The 20,393-nt window shown below is 47.0% G+C and overlaps 2 protein-coding genes across 2 annotated transcripts; both read right to left on the bottom strand.

The window, feature by feature from the left end:
* Window positions 1–3,093: 3,093 nt before the first annotated feature.
* Window positions 3,094–4,092, bottom strand: LOC135881815 (olfactory receptor 52R1-like). Its single transcript, XM_065408529.1, has one exon. The coding sequence runs from the start codon at window positions 4,090–4,092 to the stop codon at window positions 3,094–3,096; it is 999 nt and encodes a 332-aa protein (XP_065264601.1).
* Window positions 4,093–18,770: 14,678 nt separating this feature from the next.
* Window positions 18,771–19,769, bottom strand: LOC135895530 (olfactory receptor 52R1-like). The gene has a single exon (XM_065423647.1). It carries the CDS (start codon window positions 19,767–19,769, stop codon window positions 18,771–18,773), a length of 999 nt encoding a protein of 332 aa, XP_065279719.1.
* Window positions 19,770–20,393: the final 624 nt, after the last annotated feature.

Here is a 20,393-nt window from a genome sequence, read left to right as displayed (position 1 = left end):
ACTAGTTCTGGCTTGGCTCCCCCAGACTCTCCAATTGCTTCAACACACCCTGCCCAGAACTCCTCCTTGGGCGCACCCTGTTCCCAGTTTCTCTCTTTCAGGACACAGGATCGTTAAAGCAAACAGACACAGGTCTTGCAAAAGGGGTTGTAAACCAATCCCTCTACTTTAGAGAGCACAAGAGATACCCAGATCCAGTTAAATACAATACAACACCAGCCCATCATTCCCTGCTTCAGTGTCCTCACTGCCGTGGAGTGTTCTTTGGGATTTGGTCAGAGACCTCTAAATTGTCCGGGGGTATTCTCCTGTAATTCCTGGCTTCTTCTCCATCTGGAGTCTGTTTCCCTGCTGCAGCCATAGCTCTGCAACCAAAGAGTGCCGTCTGCTGTCCTTGTGCCTCTCTCCTGCCCCAGATTCTTCTGTCTCATCTAGTATCCGTGTTTTTAAAGGGCTGGACCATCTACTCCTCTCTCTGTTCCCTCTTCTGGGGAGATGCCATTTCTTCCAAGCCCACCTCTCAGCAGAGAAGCTGGAAAAAAATGGTTTTATCTAGAATGCAGTTACCCCTTTCTTCTGTATGTGTTTACTTATATTGGGTTAGATGTTAACCATGTAAACACATGGTTCCTGTCTGGTGGTATATCTGTTGATTCAAAGATCAAAAGAAAATATTAATATTTAAATTAAACTTGGGTATAATAACTTCATTGTCTATACTTCTCTTTGACGTTTGTAGTAAACTACCTATTAACCACTTAATGGATAATTACCTTATGCTGATGAATGGAAGAGTTACCTGTGTATACATAGGAAATAGGTAATTCTACTTCAAAGCAACTATCCTTCATAGCCTGCCAGTGGTCTATAAAAGAATACTTGGGCCCTGATCCTGTCATCTCAGTTCTGCTTAAGCTTCATCATTGGAAGCTCAAGTCAGAAGACTGAGGTCTCCAGTTCCATTCTGGATCACCCTGATATTGGACATTGGACTGCAACCTAAGCATTCATTCTGAAAGAACTCTTTGCAGCTCTAAATCTCACCATGAAACTGACTTAAGAATTCTATTCATATCTGTACTGTAGCAATGCAGGACTCACCCCTGCGGCGCCTCCTGCTGGTCGTTGGGAATTAGCTCTTCTCCAGCCGTCGGAGTGCCCTCTGCAGGCTGGTGTCCCGCTGCCGCTTGGCCCTCGTGTCCCTCCCTGGACCCCGGGTGACCCTTTCTCTGAGTGCTGCCTCCAAGCAGTACCCCCACAGTTTCTGTGGGTCTCCCCACTCAGGGGAACCCCCACCCTCTAGCCCCACCTCACCTCAGTCGTAGGCTACTGCCAGTCACTCACTAGCCCCCGTGCCCTAGCGCAGACTGCAGTATAAGCCACTCATCAGCAGCAGGGTTGGGTTTAGACCTGCTGCCTCTGCCTACCCCTGGGCTGCCCTCTGCAACCCCCAGTACCCGTGGGCCCTCTGCTAGGCTGCAGCCTGGGGCTTTCCAGGCTGGAGCTCCCCAGCTCCTCTGCCTTTCCCCAGCCCTGCTCCATTCACAGTACCCTTTCTGCAGGCAGCCAGGTTCTGCTCTCTCCCAGCCTGGAGAGAGACCTCCTGGGCCTCTGGCTCACAGACTTTTATACAGGCCAGCTGTGGCCTGATTGGGGCGTGGCCCAGCTGCGGCCACTTTCCCAATCAACCCAGCTTTTCCCCTGCCACAACCCTCTCCAAGGGCTGTTTTAAGCCCTTCAGGACAGGAGCGGGTGTCCACACTGCTACATGTACGTATAATGATGTCCATTTACTTCAGGGTGGAGGGAGGCATTGGGTCATTAACCGGGGATGCCTCCTACCCGCAGGCAGGCTACTTGTAAGGCTGCAGCAGCTCCCATCCCAGCCTGATCTGAACAGCGTAAACTCATTAATTAGTTTGTTCCCCCCTTGATGGGGGAAGATCTGCACCAGCTTTTGCTAATGGAGCTAAGAATCCCAAACACTTCACACTGATTAAGATAAAACATAAATCAGGTTTATTAACTACAGAAGGATAGATGTTCAGTGATTATAAGTGATAACAAACAGATCAAATCAGGTTACCTAGGAAATCAAACAATCTTCCAGTCTAAGACTTGTACACACTAGATAGGATTTGAATCAGCACTATCTCACCCTTACTGATGATATAAGCAGGCTTACAGATTCTTGAGGTGCAGGCTGTATCTGCTTTTCAGCCTTGGTGCCCCTCCCCCAGTCAAAGTCCTTTGTCTTCCTGAGATTCTTGTAGGTGTTGAGTGCGGGAGGCGTGAAGACAAGTGATGTCACTCCCCATCTTTTATAGTTTCTTCCAGCTTGCTGGAAAGTCTATATATTTGACGTGGGGGAGTGCCCCTATTGGCCAAAAATTCTCAATTGTCTCTGTGCTCCCTCCGAGGAGGTTTTCTTATACAGAGTTCCTGTTCTAGTGGATTCTTCCCTGGATGAGTGTTGACAACAGCAATTAACACTGTCTGGCTACTCCATTGACATACCTGAAAGGCTGGTTTTGGGTGTTTCCAGACTCACATCACACTTGAGTAACTCCCACATAGCAGGATTTCATAGTTTCACATACAATGAGAGTGCATACAACCCAAGGGGATATCAATGTTTAGCAGATTAAGACTTTTAGAATGTTACCTCACAGGGCATAGTTTGTACAAAACATACAATAATTACATCACCATGGTAAGTATGGGGTGCTTTGGGGTGCAGCGTGTCAGAGGGGTGATCCAGAGAGTGCCAGGGGGTGGGGAGCAGAGGAGCGAGTGAGGGGCGGGGCTTTGAGGGAAAGAGGCAGAGCAGGGGCGGAACCTGGGGGAAGAGGCAGGGCCGAGGGGTGGTGCCTCAGGCTTCCAGTTACCAGCAATTAGAAATATGGCAACCCTATGAGTTGTATATAGACAGATTCCCCAATTTGTGATGCTGAAAGAGCACAGTAAGGTCAGGAAAGGGTTTAAAGTCTCTTTTACTGGCCAGTCAGTGATTCAGGGAAGAGGGCCCAGCACCATGTCACCAGGCAGCTCTGCATGGAGTTGGATCTGAGAGCCAGATCACAAGGAGACAACTTAGGTCCCTTTATGAGTAAAGGGCTGGAGTAGCCTATCCCGGATCTGTTGAGTCCTCACCCCATAGATGATGGGGTTTAGCATGGGGGGCACCAAGAGGTACATGTTTGCCATGAGAATGTGTAAATGCTGGGGCACATTGTGCCCAAACCGGTGCGTGAGGAAGGAGAAGAGAGCTGGGATGTAAGAGGATAAGATGACACAGACGTGGGAGCCACAGGTCCCAAAAGTCTTGAGCCGGGCGTCCTTTGTTGGGAGGCTGAAGATGGCCCTGATGATCTGGGTATAGGACATGGCGATAAAAAACACATCCATACCGATCACGAAGAATGCCACAGAGAGGCTGTAGTAACTACTGACGCTGATGTCAGCACAGGCCAGCTTCACCACAGCTATGTGCTCACAGTACGTGTGCGAAATTATATTGGTTCTGCAATATGGCCACCTCCTCGCTAGCAAGGGAATGGGCAGTACGAACATGGCACCACGCAGCACCATGGCCAGGCCAATTTTGGCCACCACAGAGTTTGTCAGGGTGGTGGAATGTCTCAGGGGATCGCAGATGGCCACGTAGCGATCTAAAGCCATGGCCACAAGGACCCCAGACTGCATCGCAGTGAAGCTGAGAATGAAGTACATCTGGGTGAGGCAGGCACTGAAATTGATCTCCCTGGAATTGAACCAGAAGATGCTCAGCATTTTGGGTAGGATTGTTGTAGACAGGACCAGGTCGGTGACAGACAACATGCAAAGGAAATAGTACATGGGCCCATGGAGGCTCGGCTCCGTCTTTATGATGAACAGGATGGTGAAGTTCCCCAAGGTAGCAATGGCGTACATGGTGCAGAAGGGGATGGAGATCCAGACATGGGCTTCCTCCAGACCAGGAATGCCCAGCAGGATGAAGGTGGAGGGGTTGGTGAAGTCGGTTGAGTTGGAATCTGACATGGAGTAGGGTAGAAGGTGTCCAACAAAGAGTAAGAATGGTGTTTCCTGCATATACCGTACGTTCCCCTGACTTCCTGTGTGTGCCCAGGGTCAAGGGTGATGGTCTCAGGACAAACACCTGTATGGAGAGACAATGTTAATATGAGACAGTACATGCCCAACTGGAGGCTGTTCTCATTGATGAAGCAAATTGGTTGCTCTTTACACACTGAAAAATGACATTTTCATTATTCATATGAATGAATTAAGAACACCTGACCCCACAAATGCCAATTCCATATTTGATGGTGCTCCCTGCATCAAGAATTCCTACGCATCATGGGGTGGGAAACCTTAATAGGCCCCAGCAGGAAACAAGAGTGGATACTGGTTTTCCCTTATTGTTCCCTAGGCCTTGTCTACACTGCCATGTTTTTTCTCCAAAAGGCAACATTCGGTGAAGAAATAATGGAGGTGTAAACGCAACAGAGCCAATTTCGAATATGTAACTCCTCAGTTTCAGTGACGTAATTAAGGCACCTTAACAAGAGTTGTAAGGCTTTTTACGCAAAATTTTTGTCACCGAAGTGCCAGTGTAGACACCGTGCTTGATTTTATCACTGTAATTGGCCCATTGCTTTTCTCCCGTGCTCAACGTCCCCTGCCCCCCGGAACACTCACCATGTTTGTAGTGTTCGCCGGCATGTGTGCTTGTCAAGGGTCTGTGGGAAAGTGACTGGTGCGTTACCAGCAGTGTAGTTTAATGTAGTGTTTCAATGCTGTATGTGTACTTAAAAATAATGCTTCTGTTTATTGTTACTTGTGTTACCCCAGATATGTGCTTGAAAGGAGGCACCCCCTCCACTCCAGCCTACTGTGTCCGCCGGACAAGAAAGCGCCCAAGATGGAGGAAGGAAGATATATTCTGGGAGGTGCAGCAGTACTCTGATGCAGACAAGATGGAATACAGGCAGTGGAGGGAAAGCGACAAGCAGGAAAGAGAAGAAAATGAGGCATAGACTAGGGATGCAATGGAGAGGCTAATAAAGGTTTTGGAGTGCCAAAAAGATATGATGCAGCCCCTCCTGATGCTCCAGACTAGCAAATGGGTGCCTACCCTCCCCTTCAGCACATTCAGAACTCTTTCCCATGTCCTCCCCAAACTCCACCCACACATTCCTTTCCGATTTCTGGGACGTCTCACTTTACCGTTCACTCCACCTCCGCAGACACCTTTTCAAATGAAAATGGGACTTTTGGTCAGCTGTGTATGTGTGCATGGTGTTGTGGGTTGTTTGGCAATAAAAGCAAAGTTATTTGTTTCCGTTGAAGTTATGATAGTAGATGGCAGCAGGCAGTTTTATCATTTCCTTACATTGAACCATAGGCCTGAACAATCACAACTGCTTCCTACCCTACCAAAACTGGACTTCATTATGCATTACAAACGCAAGCATAGCAACAAACATTACTCATTCTCATTTACAAAGTACTGCTGCAAAGTCTCCCTGATTCGAATTGCTCCCCATTGTGCCCCTCTAATAGCCTTGGTATCTGGCTGCTCAAAATCAGCAGCCAAGTGTTCAGCTCAGCAGTGCACCCCTGAGCAAACTTTTCACCCTTACCTTCACAAATATTATACAACGTGCAACACATGTCTGCAACCAGGGGAATATTTTCCTCATTGAGGTCTAACCTGTTATAAAGGCATCGCCAGTGCACCTTTAATCTGCCAAATTCACATTCTATGGTCATCCTGCTCCTACTCAGCCTATTGTTCAAATGCTCCTTCCTGCTATCCAGGTTTCCCGTGTACAGCTTCATGAGTCCCGGCATTGAGGGGTATGCCAGGTCGCCCAGGATTTCCGAGACAGGCTATGAGACTAAAAAGTCTGGGACTGTTTAGTGTAGAGAAGAGAAAAACAAGGGGGCATAGGATAGAGGAGAACAAAATAAAAGAATGGAACTGACTACATTGAAATGGACAAACAGAGAACAGCTCCCAACCAGTAATAGCTACCTACAGATACCCTTCAAAAGGGCTAATTCCCCAAACCTGAGGCAAATTATCAGCAAAACTGATTGGGAGGAAAAATTTAGAAGGAAAAATAGGAATGAAAAACGGGAGTTCTTTAAGAAGAGTTTATGAGAGAGCTAAAAAGCCACGATTTCACAATCAAGAAAGTGGAGAACTTTGGTTAAAAACCCAGTTCAGTAGCATGGGGTTTTGCCTCAGTGGAGCCTGAGAACATATGGGCCAAGACCTCAGAATTTGGCCTTGTATTGTTCATCTACTTACACCTTTCATCCTGAAGGATCCCCTGTGCACTGAAATGCAGCCACCTCAGGACTGGAGGCCATCAGCCAGGGGCAGAGCAAAGAGGGACATTTTGGCCAGTGATATTGGAGCAAACTCATCCCCTATGGCATGGGCCCCAGTATGTTTAATGGCTCTGCAGAGAGGAAAGGATCACAGACCTACTCGCTATCCCATCACACCCACGTTGCACTGGGTTTGTCGAGCAGGTGAGCTCCTCAGCAAGAGATGGGTACCTGTGAATTCTGAGACAGACGTGTCTTCCCTGGGAATCACCCTCAGGCAGTCGTTTCCCACACCGCTCTCACCCCAGCATCTGTAGCAGCATCCCACGCCGAGAGCCGACACAGGGGTGTGCACCGTTTATAATATAGCTGTATGCAATCCCGGGGGGGGTCGTTCAGCCTTTAGGGGAGAAGCAGCATCTGAATGGAAACTGGCTGGAGACCGGAGACACTCTAGCCAATGTCTCTCTTTCCTTGTCTGCGCTTCTGTGCTATTTATGCAGCTTTAGGAGTAAACAGTAATTAAGGGACCTTCCCAAAGGGAGATGAGAACTCCTGGGCTTTCCACTGAGTCAGAGGGGAATTGGCTGCTCTGTGTATTTGTTTATTTTTAAAAAGTGTAGTTCATTACTAAGAAAACTAGGGTTAATGCCCAGCTCTTCAGAGGGTCTGATACCCTGTAAAGGCCCAGTATTAATGGGTAGATAGTAGACAGAGAGATCTGGAGAAAGGTGACTGAGGGGAGACACGAACACTTTCTGCAGGCAAATGGGGCTATTGCTAAGGCATCAGAGATCTGTAATTCTCATCAGTAACTATCAAATACTGTGTAGCAGGTTTGATTGAAGGATCTTCAAAAATCCTGGCAAAGTAAAGTCACTATGAACATATCATCATTATACTGATAGGTAAACTGAGGCAAAGGGAGACATAACTTGGTGAAGGTCACACAGAGAATGACAGACCGAACCCAGGAGCCCTGACTTCCCTGCTGTAACCACGGTCTCTCCATTAGTAACTGAGCGCATGACAAGAAGGAAATGGATTCATGGTGTAGCAGGGATTGTTCGTTAGGTGGGTGTGACAGACTTGCTCAGGATGCAAACTGGAATGGGGGTACTGCTGAGCCCTCTGGTATACCAACGTGGGCTCCCTCTCACACACTGAGGCTGTGACAAGCTGTAATTGTCTCCAGGTTTTGCACTTCCACAGCCAGACACAGCCAGGGACGCACCCAGCTGCAGTTACATAAATGCTTTTACTAGGCACTCATGAACCAACAATAGAGAAGCTTTAGCCAATTACCCCTCACCCTAGCTCCCCAGCCTAGGACCCCAAAGCTGTACCGTCTTACCCTGGTCAGAGCCCGGCGAGGATATGTTTATTACCCAGTCTGACCCACCCTCAATGTGGAGAGGACAATGCACCAGCCCCTGTACCTGAGCAGGTTTCCCTTTTGCCTTTCAAACAACACACTGTATTAGGTAAAAAAATATAAAACTGATTTATTAATATTAGAAGGATAGATTTTAAGTGATTATAAGTAATAAGTGTAGATTACCTGAGAAATAAAGCAAAATCACAATCTGAGTTCTAGAAATTTGACGGGATTTGAATCACACAGTGTGTCACCCTGATGGTACAAACAGTCCACCTGCCTTCCATACTCAGGCTAGAAATCCCTTCAGACTGGGAACAAATCCTCAGTTCAGTCCTTGTTCCTAAGGTTTTTCCAGGTATTAAGTTACTGGGAGGAGTGAGGCGATGTGATTTTGTTACTTCCACCTTTTATGGCTTCTTCCATGTGGAGGGAACTTCATTTTTCCAAGCAAAAGCCCCCAGTACATTTAGTGGAAAAGTAGAGGCACAAATGGAATTCAATGTCACATGAGCTGGTCACACACTCGCATGCTTTCATAACTTTAGGCACAAAAATGATACATGCATACAAAACGGGTAATCATATTAATCAAATCATAACTTTTTCATTGATACCTTACATGACATAATTTGTATAAAATATATCATAATCATATCACCATGGTAAATATGGGAGAGCCAGGGAGTTGCTTTGGGTCGCAGAATGTCACACCTCCCCCCTTAGTTTACAGCAGGAGTGTTAGTCACTGACTAGTTTGGAGGGAGTGTGCAAAAAGCCTTCTTAAGGTTTGGAACATACAACGCCCAAGTGTTGCAAACATTGTAGTGTTCTCCACAAGTGTTTTTGCAAAGTTCTGTGTGCCTTCTCTGGGTCACTAGAAAACCTCTCTTTGTATCTGTGCAGCACTGTCAACCATTGTTCTTTTCCAGCTAGTAATAACTCAATACAGATATTCATCAATGCCATGCAGTGGTGTGCCTCATTTTCCCCTTCCACCCAGAACACCAGATTTATTATGGGTTTCCTGCTGTGACAAACTTTGAGCCTGTTTACAGGTGTTAGCTGAGAAGCAGGATCCCCATAGGGCTTCTTGTTTACTATTTGTAGCATGTCCAAAAGCTTTTCCCCAAAATCATGTATGTTACACCCTTTCATAGGATTTACCATCAGTACCAAATTCTTTGTTATAAGATTTCCCATTAGCAACAGACATTGCATCATGAGATTTAACAATAACAGCAAATCTTTTAACACAGGTAGGTGTTTCCAAGTATTTTTATTATACCACACCTTCTGCTTGGACAGTTTGATTTGTTCAATACCCATTATGTCTTTCAACTCCTCCCTGAACCTTAACATGTGATTAGTTACTGGTTTTCCTTTCCCCTCAGTATCTCCTTGTAACAAGGCGGCCTTTGGCAGGACACTACTGAGAGTATCAATTGAGGACAAATTGCTTAGTGCAGGGCAGTCACAGCCCAAGGCTGGAGGTCATTTAAATTTAAGGCACGCCAAACCAGCCAAATAGAGAGGACGTTGGTTTTACCCTACTGGCTAACCAGAAGTCATACAAGCAATTTCCTCAGATACTCCCGTTCCCTTGTATCACCACCAGCGCCGCTCCTTATGGGGATGAATGGTTTTGAAAACCAAAACCCCAGCCAAAAGAAAAAAGGTTCTCCCGATCCCAAAGGACCAAGCCCCAGACCCAGGTCAATCTACAAGTTAAATCTTACCCACAAATCATGCTGTTGTCAATTCTGTAGAATCTAAAATCTACAGGTTTATTTATAAAAAGAAAGAAATACAGATGAGAGTTAAAGTTGGTTAAATGGAATCAAATACATACAACAATTGCAAAGTTCTTAGTTCAGGCTTGTTTCAGGCTTGATGGGATTACTTCTGATTTAAATCAATCAAGTCTCTGTAGTACAAACATCCCATTCTGGATGGGTCCTTCAGTCCTTTGTTCAGAGCTTCAGTTTCAAGCACAGTTCCTCCAGTGGTCAGAAGCAGGATTGAAGACAAAGTGGAGGGGATTCCAGCGCCCTTTATATCCTCTGCCATGTGGAAGGACAGCCCTTTGTTCTTACTGTGGAAAATCATAGCAGCAAGATGGAGTTTGGAGTCACATGGGCAAGTCACATGTCCATGCATGACTCAGTTTGCAGGCGGCAGCCATTGCTCACGTGTCATCTTGAACGTTCCCAGGAAGGCTCCTCAGATGTGGATTGGAGTCTCCCAAGGTCCATTGTCAGGTAAGTGTTTCTTCATTGGTCACTTACTCAGAATAGTCCTTTCTCAAGAAGCTGACCAAATGCTTCACTGATGCTATGTAGAATCAAACACATTGAGATACAAGTATATAGCCAATATTCAACAAAGAGTCATGTGGCACCTTATAGACTAACAGACGCATTGGAGCATAAGCTTTTGTGTGTGAATACACTCTTCGTCAGATGCATAGCCAATATTCAAATATTCAACTACAAAAATGATACACACATATAGACAGCATAATCATAACCGGCAAATTACAACCTTTTCATAGACACCTGACTCGACCTTCTTTGTACAAGATTTGGTGCCACTATAGGACTTTGTTTGCAACAATGATCTATACGGTCACAGTCCATGTCAATAATGTCACACCCTTTCAGGAGGGATCTCAGTCTAAGGCGATCTTTGGGGTCTTGGTATGCCGGGGTCTGATGAGGTAAGTGGGCTTTACATGTTTACATGCAGAGCTGCTTCCCAACCCCAGGGTTATACCCATGGAAATAATCCCCCCCCCCTTGGACTTCCTTTGTGATCCCCACATCCAGCACTGGGACCTTCCCCTCCCCTTTCCTAGAGGGTTGTGATCTGTGCTGTCTGGGCTAACAGGGGCGTCTTTCATGGCTTCTTTCTATGTCTTCGCAACCCAGGGAATTTCCTCCTCCCCTCTGTCAGTTGGGTCATTAGCATTTCCACAGACAACCATTGATTCAGTTGGACCTGCATCCTGTCTGAAAGACACAGAGTTAGTTTTCACAAGCGTGTCAGGAACAAAGTCCTGAGAAATCGGGAGCCGGATTGGCGTTCCCTCCATCACCCCCTTTTCTATCCCCCAGAGGTCAGTTGTGTGACTGTTCCCCTCTGGTAGGTCAGTTACACAGTTCCCTCTTGAAGTCTGAGCCACAGGTTGGGTGCCTGTGAGCACAAATGCTGAATCAGCCATTCTGCCCTGGGCATCTTCCCCCATGTGAGCAGTGAGGAGACATTCCTGTACTCCCACTATTCCTCCCCCAGTTTCCTCCTCTGGGCCCCCTCTAGGACACATAACCCTATGATCTCTAGAGTGGGAACTATCCCCTCGTCAGCCGTGAAGGGCTCACAGCTAACAGCCTGGACAGTTGTCTCAGTGGCAGGCTCCACACCCCGCTCCCTTCCTGAGGTGGTGTTGCCTCCTGCTGCAGTGTTAAAGGAACCCACACCCACCTCCTCAGTGGTTTCTATGATTCTATCACACTTCTCTGGGCTCCCCTCTGGGACACATCTCCTTGTGCTCTTTGGCATTGGATTTATCTCTTGTTTAGCTGCAACATGGACATTTTTCTCCCTGAGGCAGCGCTGCCTTCAGCTGAAGGGCAGGAGCTGGTCTCAACCACCCCGACCCCTGGAAGCATGCAGCTTCCCACTGCTGCAGGGGAATCAAGGAGACTCTCTCATTCCTTCAGCAGTTCCTGGGACTTTCCCCTTTCCCTCTGCGGTCCCAGCAGAATGCTCCTTTTTGATGCAGGCGAACACTTTAACTGCCTGAGCTACATGGAAGAAATCATTGCCAATTAGCATAGCAATAGGGTTATCTTCTAATATCCCCACTGATAAGACAGCTTCCAAACCCTCGGTTTCTATGTGCACTTCAGCCAAAGTCACCGTTTACAATATAGCTGTGTGCAATCCCAGGGACATAAGGATTATGTAACCACCAAATTATAAAAACTCTGCCATCTGTCCTGTCAGTATGTCACCTTGTTGCACTATAGTCCTCCTAACCACTGAAATTTCTGCCCCTGGATCTTCCCACTCAAGGTGTTTCCTGCCATTAATGCTGACCGCCTTTAAGTGTTTCATGCCTAGTTTTGCAGAGGCTAATTTTACAAACGTAGTACGATACGTGACAGGTGCCTGAGGGGCTTCTGTGCTCAGAATTGCAGCATTCACATGGCGTACCTGCTGCCTGCTTCCTCTGAGCACAGGGCGTTTATCCCTCGGGTGATTAGTGGAATTATAATGATAGCAGCTCCTGGAGTCTTTTGTTTTTCCAGCAGATTAGGGTTGGGGATTAGAGGAATGGGGTAAAATGGGACCATGCTTCCCACCCAGTGTAAACCCCTCCGTCTGTAGTTTATTCACAATAGAGGCTTGTGTCTGCTCAAAATCCTCAGCTAGAGAAGCCATCTATCCACCGTTTTCAACTTTTTGTCCCATAGACACTTTTTCACGTGATCTTTAAATATGTTTAAGACGTGCTCCTGACCAACTAGGTCAAACGTTCCTTCAAAGCTTGTAACATCTGTGCCCCTTACTCAGTTTCCCATTAAATCTTTCATTTTGTTTACATATTTCACTTTACACACCAGCACCCCTCTTAAGATTCCTAAATTTCATTCTAAATGTTTCACGGGTAATCTGAAATTGTTTCAAAACCATTTCTTTGAATTTACAATTATCTAAAGCATCAGCAGTTGGCATTTTATTGACTATATCCAGTGCTTTACCAGTTAAATTAGCAACTAAAGTGGGCATCTTCTGGTCATCAGGAATCTTATGAATCACACACAGCCTCTCAAAGGTAGTGAAGTATTCAGCAATATCCCCTGCCTTGTTGTATGCAGGACACAGCTGTTCTCATTTGAGGATTTTTGGAGAGGCAGGAATCAGTGGAGTGGGAAGGTTCTGGTTCTGCTTTTACAGCAATTCCAATTGGTGATTCCACTCTCTCTCTTTCTTCTCAGTTTCTTGTTATTTTAGTTCCAAGCCCTTCTGTGTTCAGCCTCCTCTCTGGCAGCCTCTGCCTGCATTAGCGGCAAAATTCTCCTATGTTCTTTTTCTACTGCCTGCAATCTGAATAGCTCCGATTTCACAATCCTGTCACTCTTTGCACTCATCTTGCTGCTTTTCTTTCCCTACTTCCTTTTCCCAAAGTAAGCAAACAGAAAATAAAAAAACTGGTAAGCTCTTTGACTGATCTCCACCCACCACACTTAAAGTCTCACTTAAAATTTCTACACCAGTGTATGAAGTGCAACTCTCACTTAGAACAAGAAGTTGTGCATTTCACCCTGCTTGCCTTGACAGACTTTCCTGGAGTGCAACCTGGAACTGGGGTACCACTGAGCCCTCTGGCACACTAATCTGAGTCCCCTCTCACACTGTGATTATGTGACAAGTTGCAGACCCCTCCAGGTCCTGCACTGACACAAACATTCACAGGCAGGGACACACCCGGCTGAGTTACATGAATGCTTTTGTTGAATAGAGAGGCTCCAGCCAGTTCCTCAGCTTAGGACCTATGAAGCCTGACCAGTGGAAGTTTATTACCCACTGTGCTCCTCCCTCAGTGTGGAGAGGACAATGCACCAGCCCCTCTTCTTGAGCAGATTTCCCTTTTGCATTTCAAACAACACACTCTTTTAGGTAAAAAACATAAAACAGATTTCTTAACTACAGAAGGGTAGATTTTAAGTGATAATAACTAATAAGTGTACAGATCAAAGTAGATTACCTAAGAAATAAAGGTAAATTGCAATTTGAGTTCTATAAACTATAGAGTATAGGGTTTGACTGAAGCTCTACCTCAGTGATGATATAAACAGTTCAACAATCTTCCATTCACGGGCCAGGATTTCTCCTTTCCAGCCTGGGACCAGCTCCCCAGTCAAAATCTTTTTCCTCTAGCCGTATTTTGAGGTGTTGAGTTGTGGGGGGAGTGAGCCCAAGTGATGATGTCACTTCCCCCTTTTATAGCTTCTGCCAGGTGCAGGGAACTTCATTGTCACAAACAAAGCCCCCAGCTCAGTCAGTGGGAAAGTACAGGCACAAGATGGAGTCCAGTGTCACATGAGCTGGTCACATTCCCTTGCGTGCTTCAGTGAGTCATAGCAGGGGCCATTACCCGTATTCTGGCTACAATGTCTACAGGTATCAGAGGGGTAGCCCTGTTAGTCTGAATCTATAAAAAGCAACAGAGAATCCTGTGGCACCTTTAAGACTAACAGAAGTATTGGGAGCATAAGCTTTCGTGGGTGAATGCCCACTTCATCAGTCTTGCGTCACCCACGAAAGCTTATGCTCCAATACTTCTGTTAGTCTTAAAGGTGCCACAGGACCCTCTAATGTCTACAGGAAAGTCCATCAAGTGGGGATAAGCTTCTCCCATGGCCCACTGTGCTCATTTATGGGCCATCAACTTGAATACTGCTCGACTGCATGTAAACTACCTTGTGGGAGTTACCACAGGAACAAACACATATGAATATTGTCTATGTACCTGTATTTCAAAACTTCAGATACAAAAATGAGACATGCATACAAATAGGATAATCATATTCATTGACACCTCACATGACATAGTTTCTACAAGATTTGTGGCAACTATATAAATGTGGTGAATATGGGGGTGCCAGGGTGTTGCTTTGGGGGTACAGTGTGTCACAGCAAATCTATCAAACTAGAGCTCTCTTAGATCTAAGTTTGTATTTTTATGTAAGACATACATCCATGTCCTGAAAAAGACTATGTTCTGGTCTGTACCCCAGGAGAAAAGGAAGCTGACGTACAGAGCAAAGGCAATTGAAAGAGTGTTTTCCCCGCTACCCATCACACGGGCAATATGTGACCCCCTGAAAATGTCCCTCTCACTTTCCTTGTTCAGTGAGTGTCACCTGCTCTTTCCATTTGTCAGACCTCAGCCTCACACACATCTGGATCAACAGCCCTTTTGCCACAGTATCTGGGGAGCCGTTCGTCCCAACAGGCATTATCAACATCTTCATGGCAAATCCCAAAGGGATGTATCCTCCTTGCAAACCAAGCGCTGCCGGATTGATCTTTGGGAAAGTGCTTAAGAGGGTCAGGTTGCAGCATCTGGTCTGTTTGTGCCACCAAAGCTTTTGGCGCACAGGTGATTACTGGCCATATCATGGCATTCTTCGGTGTGCCCACTTCAGAACTTGCTGGTCTTTCACTCTAGCAATGTGTCCCCAGCAAGAAAAGCTGCCAAAACTGACACAGCTGATGGGGGCAGTTGTGGGTTCAATATATCCTCACTCCTGATCTTGTGCTGTTGATCTTGATACGGAGAAGCTGCTGGAGACACAAACATTGAAAACATCAGCCCAGAGTTCCTCAGCCTTTCTCAGTCTCCCACATTTTGCTTCCATCCACTGGAGCCGGGGGACCCATTGTTCTGTAGATCTGCAGCTTTGTAGCAACTTGTGGGCATGACATCCCCCCAAGGGCTGCGCTGTATAAAGGGAGCGCCCACATCTTTCAAGCAGCCTCCAGCCCTGTCTATGAAGCTGCCAGCTGCACAGCAATCCCTCTAGTCAGGTTAATACTGAGCTGGTTGCAATTTGCACTTGCTGGCTGCTTGATGGTAATGGCCAGGGACTTCGTTTTACCTGGATTAATAACCAGACTAGTGTGCACTGCTTCTTGCCCAGCCAGATCACTGCTCAGCTGCAGTGGTTCACAGTGCTACATTAGAAGGGATGAAATCCAATAGAACAGGGATTCCCTGCCTCTTCCATTCCTCTCCCTGACGCTAAACCGGCACTGCCTAGTTCAGGAAACGTCTCCTTCAGGGATTCTGGCTGGATCAGTCTGGCAACTGGAGCACTCGGAGAAACATTGAGGGCAGAGGAGAGTGGGCCACATTAGGGTGAAGAGAACATCTTGTGGGCACCTCCCTGCAGGTTTGGGATCGCACCAGCTCCAGGTTTGCTGTAACAGCCCCACTGAAGTTCCCGCACCCGGACACCTGCCAGGCAGCTGTGTTTGGGTCCCACATACTTGACCCATGTGTTTTTGAGTTGGAGCAGGGTTCAGGCCCTACTCTCGCTCTGGTTTTCTAGGCCCATGCTCAGGGTGGAGCTTCCATTCTAGCACCTCCCTCTGGGAGCAGAGACCTGCACGCCAAGCTCCAGGGACCTGAGACTAGTTCTGGCTCGGCTCCCCCAGACTTTCCAATTGCTTCAACACACACTATGAGAGCTCCTCCTTGGGCACACTCTGTTCCCAGTTTGTCTCTTTTTGGGCACAGGATCGTTAAAGCAAACAGCCCCGGGCATTGCAAAACGGGTTGTAAACCAATCCCTCCACTTTAGAGAGCACAAGAGATACCCAGATCCAGTTAAATACAATACAACTCCTGCCCACCATTCCCTGCCTCAGTGTCCTCACTGCCCCGGAGCGTTCTTTGGGATTTGGTCAGATCCCTCTAAGGTGTCCAGGAGCCACCTCCTGCAACTCCAGACTTCTCCTCCATCTGGAGTGTGTCTCTCTGCTGCAGCCAGAGCTCTGCAACTAAAGAGCCCCTCTGCCGTCCTTGTGCCTCTCTCCTGCCCCAGCTTCTTCTGACTCATCCAGTCTCTGTGTTTTTAAAGGGCTGGAGCAAACCATCCTCTCTCTGTTCCCTCTTCTGGGGAGGTTCCAAGCCCACCCCTCAGCAGAGAAGCTGGAGAAAACTGGCTTTATCTAGAATGCAGTTACTCCTTTCTTCTGGCTGCCCTAGCCTCCTGCCTCTGAGCACAAGGAGCCTGTCCAAAGAGTAAAAGCCCAAAGACATAAGGATACAGATGGTTCATACAATCAAACATGAGTTAAGAGGTGTGACACAGGCTCAGAAAGGGTTGTGCAACTAGCAAGCTAATTGACCCAAATTCAACATTTAAAGACATTAGAGAAGTATATAAATGATAATTAGGGCCATTCCCTATAAGTAACAACATAGCCATGGTAAATGGACTAGAGCTTTGAAATGCAAACCTGTATTGTTAGAGAATTCGAGGTAATGCTAATTTGCATTTACTTATATTGTGTTAGATGTTAACCATGTAATCAGATGGTCCCTGTCTATTGGTATATCTGTTGATTCAAAGATCAAAAGAAAATATTAACATTTAAATTAAACTTGGGTGTAATAACATCATTGTCTCTACTTCTATCTGAGGTTTGTAGTAAACTACCTATGAACCGCTTAATGGATAATTACCTTATGCTGATGAATGGAAGAGTTACCTGTTGGGACAAAGTTCCTCCTCTATCTTGGTGGGTCCTGTGCTTATTGGCAGATTTTCTTGCCTCAGAGATTCACCATGTGGGTTGGGGAACAGCTTTCTATTCATATCTCTACATATAATGATGTCCGATTACTTCAGGGTGGAGGGAGGCATTGAGTCATTAACCGGGGCAGCCTCCTACCCACAGTCAGGCTCTTTGTCGGGCTTCAGCAGCTCCCGTCCCAGCCCAGGAGCAGAGGGAGCCCAGCGGGGGGAGGAGGGGCGGTGGAGATTGTGACGGGATGTATCCGTGGGGTGAAGCCTGGAAGCTGTTGGAACCGCTGTGCCCCCAAACCATTCAGCTGGGTTGGCCTCTCCCCCTGCTCTGCTGGTGCCACACAGCCAGCCCCTCTGGGCCCTGTTATCACCCAACACGACAGCACGTGGCGCCACACACCCAACTAAGTTACCTGAGTACTTTACCTAAGCCACTCATGGACCAACAATGGAGGCATCAGCCAATTTCCCAGCTCGCCAGCCTTGCACCCCTACTGGAGCGTAAACCCAGATTTAGACCATCTTGCACTGCACAGCGATCTGTACAGCGTAAACTCATTAAATAGTCCTCTCCCCCCTCGATGGAGGGAAGGTATTCACCATCCTTTGTTAACAGAGCTAAGATTCCCAAACACTTCTCTGAAAAACACACTGATTAAGTTAATATGAGCTTTATTAACTACAGAAGGATAGATGTTAAGTGATTATAAGATACAACAAACTGATCAAAGCAGGTTACCTAGGAAATCAAACAAATTTGCAGTCTAAGACCTGTACACACTAGATAGGATTTGAATTAGCAATAGCTCATGCTGACTGATGATATAAGCAGGCTTACAGAGTCTTGAGACACAGACTGCATCTGCTTTGCAGACTGGGTTCCCCTCCCCCATTCAAAGTCCTTGGTCTTCAAGAGCTTCTTGCAGGTGCTGAGTTGTGGGGGAGTGAAGACAAGTGATGATGTCACTCCCCATCTTTTATAGTTTCTTCCAGCTTGCTGGAAAGTCGGTGTATGTGATGTGGGTAGGCTTCCCTCATTGGCCAAACATTCTCCATTGTCTCCATACTCCCTCCGAGGAGGTTTTCTTATACAGAGTTCCTGTGCTAGTGGATTCTTCCCTGGATGAGTGTTGACAACAGCAATTAACACTGTCTGGCTACTCCTTTGACATACCTGAAAGGCTGGTTTTGGGTGTTTCCAGCCTCACATCGCACTTTGTAACACACACAGAGCAAGATTTCATAGCTTCACATAGATAACAATGTTTAGCAGATTAAGACTTTTACAATGATACGTCACAGGGCCTACTTAGTACAAAACATACCATAATTACATCACCAGGGTAAATATGGGGTGCTTTGGGGTGCAGAGTGTCACAGGGATGATCCAGAGAGTGACAGGGGGTGGGGAGGAGAGGAACGAGTGAGGGGTGGGGCTTTGAGGGGAAGAGGTAGAGCAGGGGCGGAATCTGGGGGAAGAGGCAGGGCAGAGAGGCGGGGCCTCAGGCTTCCAGTTATCAGCAATTAGAAATATGGCAACCCTATGAGTTGTACATAGACAGTTTCGCCAGTTTGTCACACTGACACAGCACAGTAAGGTCAGGCAAGGATTTAATGTCTCTTTGACTGGCCAGTCAGTGATTCAGAGAAGCGGGCCCAACATCATGTCACCAGCCAGCTCTGCATAGAGCTCAGTCTGAGAGCCAGAGCACCAGGAGAAAACTTTAGGTCCCTTTATGAGTAAAGAGCTGGAGGAGCCTATCCCAGATCTGTTGGGTCTTCGCCCCGTAGATGATGGGGTTTAGCATGGGGGGCACCAGGAGGTACATGTTTGCCATGAGAACGCGCAAATGCAGGGCCACAGTGTGCCCAAACCGTTGTGTGAGGGTGGCGAAGAGATGTGGGATGTAAGAGGCTAAGATGACACAGAGATGGGAGCCGCAGGTCCCAAAAGTCTTGAGACGGGCGTCCTTTGTTGGGAGTCTGAAGATGGCCCTGAGGATCTGGGTATAGGACAGGGCGATAAAAAACACATCCATACCGATAACCAAGAATGCCACAGCGAGGCTGTAGTAACTACTGAGGCTGATGTCGGCACAGGCCAGCTTCACCACAGCTATGTGCTCACAGTATGTGTTTGGAATGATGTTGGTTCTGCAATATGGCCACATCCTCGCCAGGAAAGGATGTGGCAGTACAAGCATGACACCCCGCAGCACCACGGTCAGGCCAATTTTGGCCACCACAGGGTTTGTCAGGATGGTGGAATGTCTCAGGGGATGGCAGATGGCCACGTAGCGATCAAAAGCCATGGCCACAAGGATCCCAGACTCTATCACAAAGAAGCTGAGAAAGAAGTACATCTGGGTGAGGCATGCACTGAAATTGATCTCCCTGGAATTGAACCAGAAGATGCTCAATATTTTGGGTAGGACGGATGTAGACAGGACCAGGTCGGTGACAGCCAGCATGCAGAGGAAATAGTACATGGGCTCATGGAGACTCGGCTCCATCTTTACAATGAACAGGATGGTGAAGTTCCCCAAGATGGCTATGGCATAGATCACGCAGAAGGGGATGGAGATCCAGACATGGGCTGCCTCCAGGCCAGGAATGCCCAGCAGGATGAAGGTGGTGGGGTTGGTGAAATCGGTTGAGTTGGAATCTGACATGGAGTAGGAGAGAAGGTGTCCAACGCTGAGGCACAATGATGTTTCCTGCATGTACGGTACGTTCCCCTGACTTCCTGTATGTGCCCAGTGTCTAGGATGGAGAGAAAATGTTAATATGAGACACTTCATGCACTACTGCAGGCTGTTCTCATGGATGAAACAGATTGGTCGCTCTTCACACACTGAAAAATGACATTTTCATTATTCAGATGAATGAATTAAGAACACCTGACCCTCCTAATGCCAATTCCATATTTTTTGGTGCTCCCTGTGTCAATAATTCCTACACGTCATGGTGTCGGAAATCTTAGGAGGCACCAACAGGAAAGACGAGTGTATACTGGTTATCTCTTATTGTTCTCAAGGCCTTGTCTACACTACCAAGTTTTTTCACCAAAAGGCAAGATTTGGTGATTAACTAGTGGAGGTGTAAAGACTACACAGCCACCTTCGATGATGGAACTCCTCAGTTTCACTGACGTAATAAAGGCACCTTGACGAGACATGTAAGGCTTTTTACGCAAAATTTTCGTTGCCGAAGTGCCAGTGTAGACACCGTGCTTGATTTTATCACTGTAATTGGCCCATTGCTTTTCTCCCACACCTAAGGTCCCCTACCCATGGGAACACTCACCATGCTTCCAGTGTTTGCTGGCATGTGTGCTTCTCAAGGTT

The sequence above is a fragment of the Emys orbicularis genome, chromosome 1 (assembly GCF_028017835.1).
Source record: "Emys orbicularis isolate rEmyOrb1 chromosome 1, rEmyOrb1.hap1, whole genome shotgun sequence".
In the NCBI taxonomy this organism is placed as follows: domain Eukaryota; kingdom Metazoa; phylum Chordata; order Testudines; family Emydidae; genus Emys; species Emys orbicularis.
Note: the sequence above shows the minus strand (reverse complement) of the source record. Positions and strands in the feature narration are given on the sequence as shown.

Bases quoted from the DNA above. Each gene is read 5' to 3' on its own strand.
- LOC135895530 (XM_065423647.1), bottom strand. From the start codon at position 19,769: ATGCAGGAAACATCATTGTGCCTCAGCGTTGGACACCTTCTCTCCTAC.
- LOC135881815 (XM_065408529.1), bottom strand. From the start codon at position 4,092: ATGCAGGAAACACCATTCTTACTCTTTGTTGGACACCTTCTACCCTAC.